This window comes from Nematolebias whitei, chromosome 18, assembly GCF_014905685.2.
Source record: "Nematolebias whitei isolate Nwh7 chromosome 18, NemWhi1, whole genome shotgun sequence".
Classification (NCBI taxonomy): Eukaryota; Metazoa; Chordata; class Actinopteri; order Cyprinodontiformes; family Rivulidae; genus Nematolebias; species Nematolebias whitei.
The window spans coordinates 9,494,336-9,514,404 of record NC_056515.1 but is presented as its reverse complement, the minus strand read 5'-3'; the positions used below and the strand labels follow the sequence as shown (position 1 = coordinate 9,514,404).

Genomic DNA, 20,069 nt, shown 5'->3' with positions numbered 1-20,069 from the left:
TCAGTACTGAAAACCTGACAAATGTGTATGTATTACTCCACTCAGTAATGAAAACCTGACAAGTGTGTATGTATTACTCCACTCAGTAATGAAAACCTGAGGGGTGTGCATGTATTACTTCACTCAGTAATGAAAACCTGACAAGTGTGTATGTATTACCACACTCGGTATGAAAAACCTGACAAGTGTGTATGTATTACTCCACTCAGTATGAAAAACCTGACATGTGTATATGTATTATCCCACTCAGTACTGAAAACCTGACAAGTGTGTATGTATTACCCCACTCAGTACTGAAAACCTGACAAGTGTGTATGTATTACTCCACTCAGTACTGAAAACCTGACAAGTGTGTATGTATTGCCACACTTAGTATGAAAAACCTGACAAATGTGTATGCATTAGTCCACTCAGTACGAAAAACCTGACAAATGTGTATGCATTAGTCCACTCAGTACTGAAAACCTGAAAAGTGTGTATGTATTACCACACTCAGTATTGAAAACCTGACAAGTGTGTATGTATTACTCCACTCAGTACTGAAAACCTGACAAGTGTGTATGTATTACCCCACTCAGTACTGAAAACCTGACAAGTGTGTATGTATTACCCCACTCAGTACTAAAAACCTGAGAAGTCCCCAATAAGCAGGTTCTTGTCAAGTTGGGAACTCTACTTTGTCTTATTGTAAATTCAAAGTGCCCTCTTTGTTCCCTGCCCCTCTAGCATGCTACATGATTTTTTGCAGAGCTGTATTACCTTCAGAAAGTGAGGTTCCCAGAAAGCATGGCCTTGTCTTGAGTCCCAACTAGGTGATATAAACAAGGCTGTGTGTGTGTGTGTGTGGGGGGGGGGGGGGGGTTAAGGAAGCAATTTATGTTAAATGAGAGAAACCATATTTAAACAGAGGAGGAGGTCTCAGATTTCAACTCCCTTTTGCAGCTTTAGGCCTGAACCCAGTCATTTTCACACCTATCCGGAATTTCATCCAGGTCACCAGAGTGGCTATAATGGTAAATGGATGGTAAATGGACTGTACTTATATAGCGCATTTCTATCTTATTTCAAGATACTCAAAGCGTTTTACACTACAATCCGTGTCCTCATTTACCCATTCATACAACACTCTACTAGATCTCTACAAAGCTAATTGAACAAATCATTCTAAAGAGACTAATCAACGAGAAGAAATCTGAAGTTATGCTGTTTCCTCCCAATGACACAATCACCAACCACTGCATCGACCTATCCGTTCTGTCACCGTTAGTGAAACAAAGAGTCACTAATCTAGGAGTGATACTTGACCCTTCTTTGAAACTCAACAATCATGTAAATATGATTGTTAAATCCTGCTTTTTCCAGCTGAGGCGACTGTCTAAGCTGAAGCCCATATTGTCCAAAAATAACCTGGAGACAGTAATTCATGCATTCATTACATCCAGGCTCGACTATTGCAACTCACTCCTTTTTGGTATCAGTCAGACCTCCATAGCTAGACTCCAACTGGTCCAAAATGCAGCAGCCCGGTTTTTGACCAGCACAAGCAAAAGGGAGCACATTACACCTGTTTTGGCCTCCCTACACTGGCTTCCGGTTCACCTTCGAATCAAATTCAAAATACTCTTGTATGTCTATAAATCACAAAACAGCTCTGCCCCCTCCTATCTTACTGATCTGCTCCAGCCGTATGTCCCACCACGTTCTCTCAGATCAGCAGACCAGTTGCTCCTAACAGTCCCAGGAACCCGTCTCAAGCGCAGAGGTGACAGGGCCTTCTCTGTAGCAGGCCCAAGACTTTGGAATGAGTTACCTCTGCTGGTTAGACAGGCCCCCTCCCTCACAGTTTTTAAATCTTGCTTAAAAACGCACTTCTATTCCCTGGCTTTCTGCACTGTGTGATCTGTGCTGAGTCTGTGTGCATCACACTGTGTTAGTCATGTTGCGGTTGTTGTTGTTATCCATTATTGTTTTTGTCGGTTTCTACTTTTTGGTGTCCTGTTATGTAATCTGTTGCTATGTGCTTGTTCTGTTTGTCCCTGTACAGCACTTTGGTGTGCTTTGTCACTGTTTAAAGTGCTTTATAAATAAATTGGTATGGTATGGTATGGTATGGTAATCAGTGCTTTATCACATTCATACACCGATGGGACACACATCGGAGGCAATGAGGGGTTCAGTGTCTTGCCCAGGGACACTTCGGCATGTGACTGCTGGTGGATTCGAACCCCCAACTCTTGCATTGGAGGACGACTGCTCTAACCACTCAGCCACAAATCAAACTAACAAAGACCTTAACAAACCCTTATTGTAAGGATTGATAGAGCAATCTCCATATGTATTTGGCTTAGTTCAGATTTATAACTCGAACCCCACACTCTCTGTTTTTTGAATTGAGAAAGCTCCTCGGATGAAAAGTGAATTGTGGGAAGACGCTCATGAATTTTCAGGCAAATACACTCAGCCCACTAATGAATTCAAACCCACCTGCAGGTTGCAGCGCAGGTTGAATACTTCCATCCCCAGAGCCGTGTTTTCCTGAAAGGCTTTGTCCTTCTGCTCCCTCTCATTGCTTGCCTCCTCCAGAGCTTGAGTCAACTCATTATCAAACCTGTATTACAGCACACATACACACATACACATGCACATAGAAATTCATTCAACCTTTATTTATACAGGTTAGTCTCATTGAGTAACAAGGACTCATTTACAAGAGAGATCTGTTTTAAAACAAAACCACAGATGAGGTACACACAGCAATAAACATTCATATAAAAGCATATAAAATGAAAAGTAAATTAAAGAAGTGATATAAAACAAAATAAACAAACCCAAATCCTCAATGTATAATTTTACAAAGGAGGCTATGTGCATTTATGTGCAAAAAATGTAGACCTGACATATTTTTTAAAGTCTTTTGGTGTTTTGCAATGTGTGGGAGGTTCAGGATTAGTTGGATCCCGGACAACAGCAACAAATTTACGATTAAACATTTCCTTGTGTTTTTTGTAACAGATGTATAGTGACAGGAGTTGATATTGTGGCAGTTGGCCCTCATAATCATTCCATGGTGAAAAGAATTTATAAAGACATGGTTAATTAGAACCCAAAAACAATGAAGTTTGCATGGATGGAAAATGCAAGCAGATGAAAAGGTAGTGTTGTGGAAGAAATATAAGTAAAATTGCTCGAAATGGGAGGGCAGCCGACTAGGGACTTGAAATTCCCAGGTTTGATCTCCAGTCATTGCACATCTCGTGATGTCTCTGAGCAGCAAGCACACCCTATCCCCAAATGCTAGTGAAGATTCTCAGTCATCCAGGACATGATGAATTCAAAAAGCGTTCAAAAAGCGTTCAATACAAAATGATGAATACAAAAAGCGTTCGCACCCTGTTGGATCTCTGCCTCTCCACCACTTATTTCAAGTTCAATGACAGTTTTTACAGACAGAAGCACGGCTGTGCCATGGGATCTCCAGTGTCACCCATTGTTGCCAATCTCTACATGGAGGAAGTGGAACAGAGAGCCCTACACTCCTATGAGGGAACAAAGCCGAGCCATTGGTTCCGTTATGTGGATGACACCTGGGTCAAAATCCAAGCCAAGGAAATAGAAGCGTTCACCAGACACATTAACTCGGTCGATAACAACATCAAGATCACCAGAGAGGATGCAAACGACAACAAGCTGCCTTTTTTGGACTGTTTGGTTCAGATGGAGAGAGAGGACAGCCTCAACATTGAAGTGTACAGGAAACCAACCCACACAGACCAGTATCTTCTGTTTGACTCCCACCATCCACTGGAACATAAACTCTCTGTCATCAGAACTTTACAACATCGGGCCGAATGCGTCCCCACGAAGACAGAAGGGAAGGAAAAGGAACTGAAACACGTTCAAGAAGCTCTTCAAACATGTGGATATCCTAACTGGGCTTTTGTCAAGTCAGCGAGGAAATCTACAAAACACACCAATAAACAGAAAAAGGAGAACAACAGACGTAAAAACATTGTCATCCCTTATGTTGCTGGAGTATCAGAGAAATTCAGAATGATATTCAACAAACACAAGATCCCAGTACATTTCAAACCCAGCAGGACTCTCAGGCAGAGGCTGGTCCACCCTAAGGACAAAACACCCATACACAAACAGAGTGGTGTAATGTATGCGGTCCAGTGCAGCGAGGACTGTCCAGACCTCTACATTGGAGAAACTAAACAGACTCTTCACAGACGCATGACTCAACACAGGAGAGCCACCTCCTCTGAACAAAATTCCGCAGTTCACCTCCACCTCACAGATAAGGGACACTCTTTTGAGGACCAAAATGTGCACATTTTGGACTGAGAACACAGATGGTTTGAGAGGGGGGTGAAGGAAGCAGTTTATGTAAAAAGAGAAAAGCCGTCTCTTAACAGAGGAGGAGGCCTCAGATTTCCTCTTTCAAAAACATATAATGCAACTTTAAAACAGATTCCCAGCCGGTTTTCACACCTGATGGGAACAGAGGGGCCTCGACTGTGAATTAGAGGAACAAAAGACCTACTGTTTAGGTTTTTAGGTGTGAACTGCCAATCTACATATATGTGTGTGTGTGTGTCTTATGTGTGTGTGTGTCTTATCTCACTCAGCCTTATAACCTGTATCTCTCACTCTCTGCTCTTTGAATTGAGAAAGCTCCTCGGATGAGGAGCGAAACGTCTTCTGTTACAAATAAAGTCCAGTTGTTTTTGTATTGAACGCTTTTTGAACCCTATCCCCAAATACTCCCCTGGTGCTTTCATAGCTGCCCACTGCACCACCTGGTGGTGGATGGGTTAAATGCAGAGAGCCAATTTGGCTTTTGTATGGAAATGTACAATGATGACAATGCATAACACATTATTATTATTATTATTATTATTATTAAAGTAACATCTTTAAAATCACTTCAATCACCTGGTAAACTATACATTAATATAGTTTCAGGAGAATCATTAATAATATTGCACCATCAGCACAAAATATTAGATTTTTTAAATATCAAAGCAGGTGCTAACTGGCAAAAATATCATATTTTACCTCCTCTGTTTGCTTTCCAGTTTATGTATGCGGCTCTGCAGACTGTCAATAAGCACTCGTGCATCCTGAAAGTCAGAGGTCACATGTCGACTGTGGCGTTTCAGATCAGTCACGCTCCTCCTGGACTGCTCCAACTGGGCCTGAAGAGTTGCCACCTGCACAGACAATCGCTATTACCTTCAGAAATTTTTATCAGCGGTGACTGCTGCTGAGCACATTGCTTTGACCTTCCTCACCTTAGTATCGTACTGTTGTCTCGTCTGTCTCTCTGTCTCCAGCTTCTCTTCTGTCTGCTTCAAACGTTTGCGGACAAATTCAACCTCCGTCTGGCAGCACTCCAGCTGCATGGCCAGCTCACTTTCTGTTAGCCAGAATGGATGAATATGATTTTGACAAGAAAGATTGTCAGGGTGAAATATTTCTGATGTTCATTACTTAAAACTCCTTTCAGAATGTTGAACTGAATTGCTCCAGGAGTCAGGGCACAAACCTTCAGTTAGACAACTTTAGGTTGTTGTTTTAATGTCTATACTTAATGTCAATAATTAATTCAATTGTTTTCTTGAAACTTTGCTGTATTTCAAGCTTAGAAGTTTTTATTCATTTTTTATTTATTTGTTTGTTAGATACTTGCCTGTGGCCTGCAATGTACATATGATCTCACTAACCCATCCATCCTGTCCATCTATTATCGTTTCTGGATGGAGTTTGCATGTTCTTTTCATGCATGCGTGGGTTTTCTTCAGGTATTCCAGTTTCCTCCGACATACCAAAAACATGCACGTTAGGCTAACTGGTAACTCTAAATCCCCTAGGTGTGCGTGAGCAAGAGTGAATGGTTGTTTGTCTCGTTTGTCTCTATGTGTCCCTGTGATGGACTGGAGACCTGTCCAGGGTGTCCCCTGCCTCTCGCACAGTGACTGCTGGACATGGGCACCAACCCCCGTGACCCAAAAAGGAAGAAGCGAGTAAAGATGATGGATGGATGGATGGATGGATGGATGGATTGATGGATTGATGGATTGATGGATTGATTGATTTATTGATTGATTGATTGATTGATTGATTGATTGATTGATGGACATTTTTTAACTTCTTTCATGAAGCTACCAGTTGATAAACCTTAACTTACTGTATGTGACCTAGTACCAGTAGTTTGTTTTTCAGTATCTGTTTCTGGGAGTGTTATTTTTGGTTGAAAAAATAATGTATTAGGCATTCTTTTATTTTTCCTGTTGTACAGAAACCATGACTCTCAAACAAAGATACATGCCAGATCATGATCTATACATACCTTTATTGCAAAAATGGGGAAAAAAGTAATGTCAAAAAATGTATTCATGCAAGTATCTGCCAAAAATACTTTTCATGTAAATTAACTCAAGATGTCATAATCAGAACATTGTCCCAATCATCAACACTGCTTCTACTTGTCTGTTAGTTGCCAGACCAAGTAAGTGATCTACACGGATCTCTATAAAGAAAATGTAATTGATGTGACCAGACTACTTTCTTCAAATACCAGCCGTACACTATCACACAGATCACATGGCTTCACCATTACTGTTCAACAGATGGCACTTAGGGCAGATGTGACTGAGTGGTTGGAACAGTTGTCTTCCAATGCAAGAGTTGGGGGTTCAAATCTACCAGCAGTCACATGCCGAAGTGTCCCTGGGCAAGACACTGAACCCCTTGTTGCCTCCGATGTGTGTCCCATCGGTGTATGAATGTGATAAAGCTCTGATTAGTCTCTTTAGAATGATTTGTTCAATTAGCTTTGTAGAGATCTAACAGAGTGCTGTATGAATGGTTAAATGAGGCACAGATTGTAGTGTAAAAAGCTTTGCGTATCTCGATAAGATAAAAAGGCGCTATATAAGTGCAGTCCATTTACTTAACTCCCCAGTATCTAATAGACCTCCTGGTCTCAATACAAATCGAATGTGTCTTCCATATCTACAGTGAGTGACCTTCAGCTAAACCTCTCTAAGTTTTAACTATTCGTGTTTCCAGTCTGTCTCCCCAACCACCCAACATAATGTTCACATTAAAACTGACTTTTTATGCCTGATTCTTATTTAAAGATGTAACAAAGGAATGATTTTAGACATGTAAGGCTTGTTCTTTACACATTTATTTTTTAAACATACTTCATAAGACCCATGTCATTACATGGGCCTGATTGATCTTTTGCACATCGTGTTTGTTTCATAAATGAGGACACAAGAATCATGAATCAGTTGGAGAGCTTATGCAATTTCACTTAAGCTTTACATTTTGTTTTCTGTAATTTACACACTTCAAATGTGCTTTAAAGTTAGGTGCCAATTCGTGCATTTTTGTTAAATTTTGCAGCTTAGGATTGGGTTTGCTGTGAGCTCTAACAAATGCAATATTACAAAATGATACAAAAACACAACAAAAAGCTTGAAATTACATAAATTCTCTCTGTCAAACAAAAACATAGACTTTACCTGTTGCAGCTCCTCTCTGACATGCGGCGACCTGAGCTTTCTGCTTCTCTTCCTCCAGCTGCTTCTCCAGCGTTGCTATGGCAACTTTACACTGGTCTAGTCGAGTCTACATTTGAAAAAAAAAATCACATGTTGGACAACAAAAGGATGCAATTAGTTTAGGAATAAGATTTAAGGAAACAGCAACCACTTTACCCAGGAAGCCATCTATATGTCATTAGTAATTACTCAGAGCCAGTGCAATCATTGGTGAGAAAGAGAAGTTTGTTCGTGGGCCTACCTGCAGATCTTTGTTTTCCCTGCTGAGTCGAAGCCTCTCTGCCCTTTCCATATCCAGAGCCTGACCCACTGCATCTCCACGGAAACGCTCATCAGTTAGCTCAGATGTCACAGCTGTAACCTACACACATGCATTGCAATATTAACAATAGGTGTGTGCACGTGAGTGTGAGTGTGGGTGGGTGTGTGTGCTATGTTACAGTCCAAACCTTGGTCTCCAGGCTGTCTGCAGTCTGCCTCAACTCATTCCTCTCTTTCTCTGATTTCTCCAGACGGTGCCTAAGAGCTGATACCTCATCCTGACAAAATAAGAAAGGGAAAGTACCTCACAACGACTGAAACATCTTTTAATGTGCATCATAGAATATTTGCTGGATCACTAAGGTTTTTTTAGTGTTAGTGTTGCTCCCTATCCCTATATCACTGAGACTGCCCATTTTAAGCTGAGACTACATGTAACAGTGAATGTCAGCAGTGTTACATATTAAAGTTCATCAGCAGTGCCTTCTAACATTTTTTCTTTGGAATTCAAAATGAGGGAGGGAAAAGCCATGCTGCCCTCCATGCAAATATGAACACTTGTGCATAGACAAAAAAACAATCCATCCATCCATCCATTCATTACCTTTTACTCACTTCTTCCTTTTCTGGTCACCGGGGTCACTTGTGCCCATATCCAGTCATCGCTGGGCGAGAGGCAGGGGACACCCTGGACATGTTGCAAGTCCATCACAGGGACACATAGAGACAAACAAGACAAACAACCTTTCACTCTCACACACACCTAGGGACAATTTAGAGTTACCAATTAGCCTAACATGCATTTTCTTGTCTGTGGAAGGAAATCGGAGTACCCAGAGGAAACCCACACATGCACGGAGAGAACATGCAAAATCCACCCAGAAAGGTCCATGGCCGGGATTTCATCCAGTGACCCTCTCGCTGAGAGGCGGTAGCACTACCAACTAAGCCACAGTGCCACCGTTGTCGATAAATTAAAAAAGATTGACTCAGGTCCTATAGACAGATTCTTTTTTGTTGGAACATTTCATCTTTTATCCAAAAGACTTAGGTTGTTTTCACACCTGATAGTCCGGTAGACTCGGTTCGGTTGTGGACCAATATTCATAACATTTTGTTTACATTGGAGCTAGTGCGTTTGCATTCACACTGCACTGTGCAGTCGAGCCAACCTGTTGAACCAACCTATTCCCCCGCTTGCCTGTGGGGGAGCTGCACCAAGAACTACTGAAAGAAACAACACAAAAACCTCTGAAGACACTTCTTCTTCTGGAAATAAAAACAAAAATGGAGTGGCATCAAGTTTTAGCAGTTTTAGGAGTTATATTTTGTCATTTTTCAAAAATGGACTCAGCATGAGAAGAAGATGAGGCAGAAGACCATGGAGAATATTGTTTTTCACACAAGGCAGCTGACGGCTCCATATAAGGTAAGAAAAATGCGTGTTTGTTTGCCCTGCGCTGTACTCCACTTCTTGCTTGTGGAGCAGGGTCCGGTCTGTTTACATTCACATTGTACTCGAACCGCGCTGGAGTTCTCTTCTACCGGACCGAGACCTAGGTTTTAGCCCGGGCCAGAGTTCACCTTTTTGTTCTATGACAGAGTTCGATGGCGCGTTCACACCTCCCCAAACGAACCAGACTTTCTAGGAGAACGAGCTAGAGTTCGATTAAAGCGGACTAAACAGGGCTGGTGTGAATGCACCCTTACTTCTTCCATCTAAGGAACTGCAACAAACTCAGTCTTATTCATTCATTCAACCTTTATTTATACAAGTTAATCCCATTGAGCCTCAGGGCTTATAAATAGCACCTTCTCATAGTGGATCAGCAAATTTGCTGGTGACAGCCAAACCTAGTCGTTCACATGAAAAAGGAGGACCAATCGTTATTGCCCAACAATTGATTGTTAGTGTCCTGATGGCCTTTTGCTATTCACAAGGGGCCAAGTGATACTAGCATTGACAGCTTTGTCTTAAGATATTTTTGGACTGGTCCTATGGTTTTGATCTGCTCATAGACAGGATTATAATGAAATTATGGCCCGGTTCTGACTGGGTTAAACTGGGCCAGCAGCTCTAAGAGAGTCTCCCTGGGATTCAATATCAGTCAAGGAATAGAGTTAAGTCTGCTTGCCATATCACGTAGAAAGGCTTTTGAAGCACCGTCTCATATTTCCTAACACGTCAGAACCACATAAGATCCACTGAGATCACACTTAGTCATGCCCCCTCATCCACTGACAGGTTGAGCTCCCCTTCTGCGAAGGAGGAGTCCAGGACCCTATAAATGAGTAATGACACAGTAAATCGGGGCTCTTCTGGGTTTTTGTGAATGCGTCACAGACCAGCGCTGTGAATTGTAATTTTTTTCCTGCCTTGATTTTAATACAATTGATAAAACTTAACTGATGTTCCCTTGATTTATTGATTAGTATGAGTTACCACTTCTGAGGGAGATTTGAGCCGGGGGGAAAAGACGTGGGCTGGAGGGGGTTTTCTGGGTCCGGTGGCCCGCAGCCAGCTCCTGTCTTTAACAATTGTAAGAGGGTGATTGTTGAATACGAAGGCCTTTGCCCCTGTTTAACGATGGACAGGTTATCTTCACAAAGATGGCTTTCTTTACTCCTCTCTCAAAATAATGTTCCTCTCTATCAAGGATGTGGACATCTTGATTCCTGAACTAGTGACTACTGGCCTGATGATGTTGATCTTCTGTGCTGGGTCATCCTTTTGGCCAGTGACTGTTGAGTTTCCCTGATGTGCAACTGACCACAGTCCTCCTGGCACTGAATAGCATACACAATATTACTCTGTGCTGGGAGACCCGATCTTTGGAACGAATCAGGCTTTGCCATAATGTATTTTGGGGTTTGAAAGCCACTGGGACATCATGTTTAGAATTTTTTTTTTCATTCAACCTTTATTTAGACAGATAAATCACAATGAGCCTCGAAGACTCATTTACAAGTGAGACCTGCTTAGACAGACAAAAAGTAGTGAAACTGGAACATGTAGGAATTGGAGGCAAAAAAAAAATTCTATTAAACTTTTTCTTCTTGGCTGAGAAGAAAAACTCTAATATTAAAAAACACCTCACACACAAAGCACATAGTGACGTAGACATTCCACGGGGGGGAGACAACAAGAGCGGTTAGCAATGTTCAAGGATGCACTCGAGGACACTGTAAGAGTTCTGATAAGGATGTAATAATCAACCAGTTCCCTCCGGTGAGGTCCGTAAACATTCTCGAGTGATGTCGGGGAATGGCCAGGGACAATGCCTATGGGAATCCAAGAGTCCTGAAATTATGACACAATGTTTATTCAGCTGGTTTCCTCTGGTTATCAATTGGAAATTCCTCGATGGTAAGGGGAGCGGCCAGGGAAGAGCATCAGATTACATGTTCTCCAGGTGAATTCAAATAGGATGGCCTTCAAGGCCAGCCGGGGGAGCCAAATTCAGATAAACACACAGTTGTTTTGGGGACAGGCAGAATTTAATGACATCTACCTTAACTCTGTGTTGGTCCAAAGGGTTCCAAAATGTCCAAGTTACATGGCCACTCCGATGGAATGTGCCTGAGTAAAATCCCTGAAATCTGATCCATTCTGCCCAAAGCATATGAGTCTGGGTACTCGAGGTACGAACCAAGACATCATAAGGCAATCAGCATGATCGGGTCCAATTTTGCTGCTGACGACATCCTTGATTGTAGATAAAACCTGCAACCAGCCAAATCTGAAAAGCAGTAACCAGTTATCATAAATCCAATTAAATATGTGTCCTTAAAATCCGCAAATTGTAGCAGAGATAGATACATCATCAAGTCGTCAAGTCGATCAGATATCCAGCTACATGCGTGCCAACAGGGCAAATTGGCTCGCCTAAAGCCTTTCTTCTCTTCAAATAAATGTTATCAATTTTGCCGAGGGACCAACTGATCAATTCAAGTCCATAATTATGGTTTGGAAGATATGCAAGAGAGGCTCAGAAGCAGTTTCACAGATAGACAGAGCAGCAAAGCAAAGAGGAGAGGGAGAGAAAGGAAAATGTGTCCGACCTCGACAAGAGCAATAATAAATAAACGTCTCAGTTTCTCTGAAACTCTGCAACATATGGAATGACCACTGGTCTCGGTCTGGGGTCCTCCTTATTACCTGATGGCTGGCTGGAGTCCTGTTTGGGTTTCTTATCTTCTTTCAGGAAGGCCCAGTTAGGATATCCACATTGCTCCAGGGCCTGTCTTGTGTGGGATTTCTCAATCTGCCTGGATCCTGAGATAGTGGGAACATTGTCCGCTCTGTGATACAGAGTGCTTGTGCTCCAGAGTGCTTGTGCTCCAGTGGGTGATGGAAGTAAAATCACAAGTACTGGTCTTTGTGGGTGGGTTTGTGGTACACATCAGTATCCAAAAATCCTTCATCAGGGACTGAGACCTCACAGTCTAAGAAACCCAATTTTTGAATTTACCATGTCCTAGATGTCTGAGAATCTTCACCAGCGTAAGAAACCCAATCTGCCATCTTATAAATCTTGTTTTGTGAACTATATATATTTATACACTGAGTTGATGTGATCAGTGAAAAGTTGAACCTCCTGAGATTTAATTTTAACCCAGGTGTCATCAACATACCTGAACCACTGGTGGCATCCCTGAAAAGGATGCCAAGGCTCTCTTTCTACCTTCTGCATGTGCAGTAAAAGTTTGCAACAGTAGCAGGAACTGGGGACCCTATACATATATTTTTCTGCCTAGAATATTGGCCCCCATATGTGAAGTAGGTTGACTACAGGCACAGTTTCAAGAGTTGACACAGTAGCTCTGTGGAAAGCGTTTTCCTGCTGCTCAGAGTGGTGTCTTATTTTCAACTTAAACAGACCACCTCTACTGCCTCATCAACAGGAATGCACATAAAGAGTGATGTGACATCAAAAAAGACACTTGTTTCATCAGTCTCCATGATGACATCCCTCACCTTATCCACAAAGTCCATGGTGCTCTGTATGGGATTTTCTGAGCTGCCAACTAAAGGGGTGTATACAGATGCCAGATATAAAACTTTGTATGTGACAGAGTTAGCCATGCTAACAATTGGTCTTAAGTTACTTCTTGTTTGTGAATTTTGGGTAAATCACATAGACTAGTCGTGGCCTCCCCTGGGTACAGTCTGTGGTACAGAATAGCTTCGTCAATAGCTTTGTCCTGCTCCAAATGTTTCAGGCACTCTATCAACTTCTTCTTGTAACCACTTCTTGGATTTATTTTCAGTGGCTCACAAGTGGTTAAGTCACTAAGGAATGTCATAACTTTCTCATGATAATCTTTCTGGATCAAAATCACTGTGCACCTTCCTTTGTCTGCTGGGAGGATGATGCTGTTCTTGTCCTTGCTGAGAGTGGTGAGTGTGTCCCTCTCCTCTCTGCTAATGTTGGAAGGTGGTGGTTTGGTGTTGCTGCGGCAGGCTGAAACTTTGTTCCTAAGGTGTTCTGCTTCAAACTCTGACATTTTGTTGTTGCAGATGGCTGTGGCTGTGATCATCTCCACCAGAGGAATTATTCTTGCTACAACTGCAAAGTTCAGTCCCCTCATAAGGATCACTGTCTCCAGCTGGGTTAGCTGTCTGTTGGACAAATTCTTCACCCACCTCTCTGTCTCCCTGGTGTGTGACTGTCTTCTGGTGTGTTGTCTGTCAATGGGTGTTGTTATTAGGATTGAGATGGGCTTGGCGTGTCATCAGTAAATTAAACTTCTTTTGTTGTTGCATCTTTGGCTTAACATGCTGCGCTAAGCATGCCTTTTCTGTGAAATCCATGAATTGCTTAAATGTGGTCTGATCTAGGTGTGCTGTTAGATTTTGTCAGATGCACTCTTCTTTGGCCTCTAAAGGTTCAATGGTAAAATCAGTCTGTCCCACCTATTCATTCAGCAGCTGGGTCTGTGCCTTCTGAAGGATCTTGCTTGCCCGGTGCCTGCTGACCAAAGATGTGAGCTGCAGGTTCTTGGGAAATGTGCCACTCTGTCTGCGTTGGAGGTTGTTCCTACAGTCCGCCCTCTTCATTGCTGTTTGTTCAAAAGCTCAAATTAGCTTAAGGCAATCCTGGCCAAAGTGATTCAAAATGTCCTTTTAGATCAATTATTTTTCTACAAACTGTTCGACAAGTGGTTTTTCAGCAGTTCACCACATTATGGAGGTCTTTTCCAGCAGCATGGACATGGAGACTGGTCAGAAATAAAAGAAACCTAATAAATGTACAGGGATGCCCATAATAAAAGGTGTTCCACCGTGCTCATGACCTCAGACTAAGCCAAAGGACCACCTTGCAATGTGACAATGATCCATGACATATAACAAAGACAACACAGGGATGACGTGTTTAATTCTGTGAATGTCCAAAAGTGGCTCACCCAGAGCACTGACATTCTTATGAAAAATGTTTGTTTTGTTTTTCCTTTATCTGGGATTCCTCCTTCTCCTATATACTTTTCTATTATTGTTCACTTTTGTCCTCCTGGCTTCTGTTTTTATTTTATTTTATGTTGTTTTGTGTGTTTCCTCTGGTGGGTAGCCAGAGCTGTGAAGCATTGTTTGGCAGTCTCTTGCCCCTCAGGTATGGACGAATGGCTATATTTCATTGGTAGAGATTCCATCATCACACATTGCTTTGTGTGGACAGCTTTTTGATTTTGATCTGTGCTGGCTTGATTCTAACTTCTAGGTTACTCCATGGATGAAGATGCTCATCATGAGTTGTACTCTTGTCCTTATAGCCAAGTATTTCAAGGATCACTGCTACTGTGATGTATCTGTGTCAGTAGGGACAGTTTATAAAGGTCAAGGTTTCTTTATTGTCATTCTCGTCTGTGGGGTTTTGGTTTGGTCTGTTTCCTCATGTTTCCAGCACTCAGTGTTTTCCCTTGTGTTCAGCCCCTGTCTCACCTGTGTCTAATGTTAATCACTGCAGGTACCTGTCATTGTACTAATCAGTGTGTGTGTATATATTCAGTTCACTGGTGTCTTGTCTTTGTCTCGGGATTGTCCTTCTATGGTGTTGTGTTCAGCCTTCTGTTCCGTCCATCCGATTAATTTGTGAGTAGCTGCCCTGTCAGCGTTTTGATTTTGTTTTGTTTAATAAATATATTTTTTATTATTCCTCGAGCGTCCTCGTCATCCACGTGGGTTCAAACACTCCTGACGGCCGAACATGATAGAATCCCGAGACCATACTAAACCCAGCGGGAGGATGATTATTTTGTTCGAGTTTTTGGCCCGTGAGGCAGGGAAGACTGCCCAGAAAGACAGAGAAAGGGAGGAGAGGAGGAATCCATTTTGGGGGACCCGCCTGGCCATTAAACCTGGGTCCTCACAGCCTCTCCGTCCCTCTCCGTCCCTCTCCGCCTCACCGCTCCGCTGCACCCCACTGCCCACCTCCTCCTCGCTCTCCACCTGGCGGTGCCAAGCAATCATCGGAGAGAAGGGGGCAAACCGCTGGTCCTCCCCGAACCCAGCACAAGAAGGGGAAAGCTTTGCGAAGGGAGGAAAAGCCCAGCCCTCAGTCGCCGGAGGAACGGCAGAAAATTTCGCTGGGGGGGGAAGTACCTGTGTCCCTCAGAGGAGCAGTACAGTCCTCCCTCGCTGGAGGAGCTAGAACAGTGGCAGGCTTCCATAGTGGCAACGTATCTGGCTCCTCTTCTGCCCCACTGCGAGGAGACCCAGGTGGATGCTCCTCATTCCAGTCCTCCTGAAGGGTTCATGGCTCCTCCACCACCTGCTGCAGCCCAGACTCCACCACCTGCTACAGCTCTGGTTCCTGGTTCACCTGCTGCTGCAGCTCTGGTTTCTGTTCCTGACTGCCTAGCAGCAGCTCCGGATCCATCACCTGCTTCTGCAGCCCCGTCTCTGGTCCCTGGCTCTCCAGCTGCAGCCCCATCTCTGGTCTCCGTTCCTGGTTCTCCAGCTGCAGCTCCGTCTCTGGTTCCTGGTTCTCCAGCTGCAGCCCCGTCTCGGGTCCCCGTTCCTGGTTCTCCAGCTGTAGTCCTAGTACCCGACTCTCCTGCTGCAGTCCTGACTCCAGCACCTGCTGCAGATCTGGTTCCCGGCTCGTCTCTCGAGGTCCTCGCTTCTGGTCCTTCGGCTGAGGTCCTCGCTCCTCGCTCCTGGCTCACCTGAGGTCCACTCTCCCGAGTCGTCTTCGGCTGAGGTCCTCGCTCTTGACCCCTCTGTGGAGGTCTTCATCCCTGGTCCGACCGCAGAAGATCCTGGCTCGTCTGTAGAGGCCTTTGTCCCTGGCCCGTCTGCAGAGGCCTTTGTCCCTGGCCCGTCTGCAGAGGCCTTCGTCCCTGGCCCATCTGCAGAGGTCTTCGTCCCTGGCCCGTCTGCAGAGGTCTTCGTCCCTGGCCCGTCTGCAGAAGTCTTCGTCCCTGGCCCGTCTGCAGAGGTCTTCGTCCCTGGCCCGTCTGCAGAGGTCTTCGTCCCTGGTCCGTCTGCAGAGGTCTTCGTCCCTGAACCGTCTGCAGAGGTCTTCGTCCCCGGCCCGTCTGCAGAGGTCTTCGTCCCTGCTTCAACCCCTGGTCCGCCCCCTGGTCTGTCTGAGGTCCTCACCTGCTTGAGTCCAGGAGGGCTTAGATGGATGCCTGTACTACCCAGAGATGGACGGTCCCCTGGCCGTCCACCAGAGAGCTGGCCTGGGGGTGGATGGTTTCCTGGCCATCCCCCTGAATACTGGTCCTGCCCTGGATGGTCTCCTGACCGTCCACCTTGACTGTGGTTGGGGTTCCTAGATTTGCTTTTGTGTTTAGCTACCCAGGTTTTCCTGACGGTTTTTTGTTCTTCTGGTCCTATGTGTTTCTCTGTCTTGGTTTGTCCCACCTCCCACCCAAGTTGGATGTAGCTTGTCCTTGGGATGTCTGGAGCCATCCCTTGAGTGGGGGATACTGTGGGGTTTTGGTTTGGTCTGTTTCCTCATGTTTCCAGCACTCAGTGTTTTCCCTTGTGTTCAGCCCCTGTCTCACCTGTGTCTAATGTTAATCACTGCAGGTGTCTGTCATTGTCCTAATCAGTGTGTGTGTATATATTCAGTTCACTGGTGTCTTGTCTTTGCCTCGGGATTGTCCTTCTATGGCGTTGTGTTAAGCCTTCCGTTCCGTCCATCCGATTAATTTGTGAGTAGCTGCCCTGTCAGCGTTTTGATGTTGTTTTGTTTAATAAATATATTTTTTATTATTCCTCGAGCGTCCTCGTCATCCTCCTGCACGTGGGTTCAAACACTCCTGACGGCCGAACATGATATCGTCATATGTGGTACACGTGGTGGAACAAAATTGTGTACATAGGGTCCCAGTTACATCCAACAAAAGTCTAAATTGTAAAAGAAAAACAGCAGTAAGATCTAAGATATGAACTAAAAAATACACTAAACTAAGAATACGCTATGCACTAGTATTACAAAAACAATATGCCAAACAACAGCAGCACGAACATGAGTCTGTCTGAGCAGATGAGTACGAATGAATACAGCAGCATGAAATAAATTAGCAGCATGAGATCAACAACATGGATAGTCAGCAACACATATCAACAATCAAGTGACATTACAATTTTTTTTTTCACAGTGATTATCCTGGTTAGGGATTTATGAGTCTAAGCATCAGGGTAGAAGCTGTTACTCAGTCTAGAGGTTCTACACTTAATGCTCCTAAACCTCCTGCCTGAGGGGAGCAGGGCAAAAAGTGAGTGTGCTGGGTGATTGGGTCCTTCATGATATAGGTGGCCCTCCTCCTGCATCTGGAGGTGTAGATGTCTTAGAAAAAAGATGTGGGAAGGCTGAATCCAACGGTCTTCTGTGCAGCCTTCACCATGCTCTGCAAAGCTTTTCTTTCTGCAGCTGTGCAACCTCCATGCTGATGCTGGAGCACAGGACACTCTCCAATGTTCACATGTAGAAGGAGGTGATGACTGAGCTTCCCAGACCAGCTCACCTCAGCCACTTAAGGAAGTAGAGTCTCTGATGTGCTTTCTTGAACAGGATGTTACTGTTTTTGCCCCAGCTGAGGTTGTCTTCACGTGCACCCCTAAGTACGTGTAGTTGGAGACCACTTCCACTGCAGATGCTCCTATATTCAGAGAGGTATAGGTGTGTTTGTTCAGTCTGAAGTCCACAACCATCTCCTTTGTCTTCTTCACATTGATGTGAAGGTTGTTCTTCCTGCGCCAGCTCTCTAGGTGTACCACCTCTTGCCTGTAGCTGGACTCATCATTTAATCTAAAAAAGTTAAATCTGGTCCTCTGGACATTCAAAAAAACAAAACAAAGCAAATGGACAAAAAAATGTAGAAACGTTTCATCTCTCATCCGAGAGACTTCCTCAGTCTGAGGTGCTGTATTCAGCTCAGTCTCTTCAATAGCACCGTCTCAGAGTGGATCAACCAGTTTTGCTGCTGACAACCAAAACCAGCTGATCACATGCTCAAGAAGGACCATCAGCCTAACAATGGATCATTAGCACACTGATGGCTGTTTACTGTTCACAGAGGGCTGAGTGATACTAGCAATCACAGCATTGTAAGAGGGGGACAGTTGAACCCGGAGGCCTCCACCCCTGTTTAACGATGGACGATTTCTTTTCACAAAGATGGCCTCCTTTACTCCTCCCTCAAACCATCGTTCCTCTCTGTCCAGGATGTGAACATCTTCATCCCTGAAAGAGTGACCGCTGGCCTGGAGATGAGTGAAGACCGCAGAGTCCTGGCCTGATGATGTTGATCTTCTGTGCTGGGCCATCCTTTTGGCAAGTGGCTGTTTTGTTTCCCCAATGTAAGACTGATCACAGCCCTCCTGACACTGAACAGCATACTCAACATTACTCTGTTTGTGCCAGGGGACTGGATCTTTGGGATGAACCAGTCTTTGCCGTAATGTATTTTGGGGTTTAAAAGCCACTGGAACGTTATGTTTAGAAAATAAACGTCTCAGTTTCTCTGATACTCCCTCAACATATGGAATGACCACTGGTCTGGGTCTGGGTTCCTCCTTTTCACCTGTTGGATGACTGGAGTCCTGTTTGGGTTTCTTCTCTGCTTTCAGGAAGGTCCAGTTAGGATATCCACATTGCTCTAGAGCCTGTCTTGTGTGGGATTTCTCCTTCTGCCTGGCTCCTGAGCTAGTGGGGACGCTGTCTGCTCTGTGATACAGAGTCCTGATGACTCCTAACTTGTGCTCCAAAGGGTGATGGGAGTCAAACTGCAAATACTGGTCTGTGTGGGTGGGTTTGTGGTACACCTCAGTTTGCAAATGTCCTCTATCAGAGACTGAAACCTCACAGTCCAAGAAAGCCAACCTGCCATTTTTTACATCTTCTCGTGTGAACTTGATGTATTTATCCACAGAGTTGATGTGGTCAGTAAAATGTTGGACTTCCTGAGATTTGATTTTAACCCAGGTGTCATCAACATACCTGAACCAATGACTTGGTGGTGTCCCTGAAAAGGACGTCAAGGCTCTCTTTTCTACCTCCTCCATGTGCAGGTTGGCAACAATAGAAGAAACTGGAGACCCTATAGCACACCCATGTTTCTGCCTATAATATTGCGCCCCATATGTGAAGTAGGTTGACTGCAGGCACAGTTTCAAGAGTTGACACAGTTGTTCTGTGGAAAGTGTGGTCCTGCTGCTCAGAGTGGTGTCTGATTTTAATTTTAAACTGACCACCTCTACTGCATCATCAACAGGAATGCACGTAAAGAGTCATTCGCTCATCTCCAGGCCAGCGGTCACTCTTTCAGGGATGAAGATGTTCACATCCTGGACAGAGAGGAACGATGGTTTGAGAGAGGAGTAAAGGAGGCCATCTTTGTGAAAAGAAATCGTCCATCGTTAAACAGGGGTGGAGGCCTCCGGGTTCAACTGTCCCCCTCTTACAATGCTGTGATTGCTAGTATCACTCAGCCCTTTGTGAACAGTGAACAGCCATCAGTGTGCTAATGATCCATTGTTAGGCTGATGGTCCTTCTTGAGCATGTGATCAGCTGGTTTTGGTTGTCAGCAGTAAAACTGGTTGATCCACTCTGAGACGGTGCTATTTAAGAGACTGAGCTGAATACAGCACCTCAGACTGAGGAAGTCTCTCGGATGAGAGACGAAATGTTTCTAAATTTTTTTGTTGATTTGCTTTGTTTTGTTTTTTTGAATGTCCAGAGGACCAGATTTAACTTTTTTAGATTTTTCTACCTGGA

At 44.1% G+C, this 20,069-nt stretch overlaps 1 protein-coding gene across 3 annotated transcripts in view; it reads right to left on the bottom strand.

Moving 5' to 3' along the window:
* The window catches only part of LOC119425154 (unconventional myosin-XVIIIb), a 281,445-nt gene that overhangs the window by 94,921 nt on the left and 166,455 nt on the right, over positions 1-20,069 (bottom strand). For all 3 annotated transcript variants that reach the window (XM_037692688.1, XM_037692689.1, XM_037692690.1), the window contains 6 exons: positions 8,027-8,116; positions 7,819-7,938; positions 7,539-7,644; positions 5,298-5,422; positions 5,062-5,216; positions 2,485-2,608 (listed from right to left, as the gene is read on the bottom strand). In XM_037692688.1, the coding sequence (XP_037548616.1) occupies positions 2,485-2,608; positions 5,062-5,216; positions 5,298-5,422; positions 7,539-7,644; positions 7,819-7,938; positions 8,027-8,116 (720 nt within the window). The remainder of the gene's footprint in view (positions 1-2,484; positions 2,609-5,061; positions 5,217-5,297; positions 5,423-7,538; positions 7,645-7,818; positions 7,939-8,026; positions 8,117-20,069) is intronic.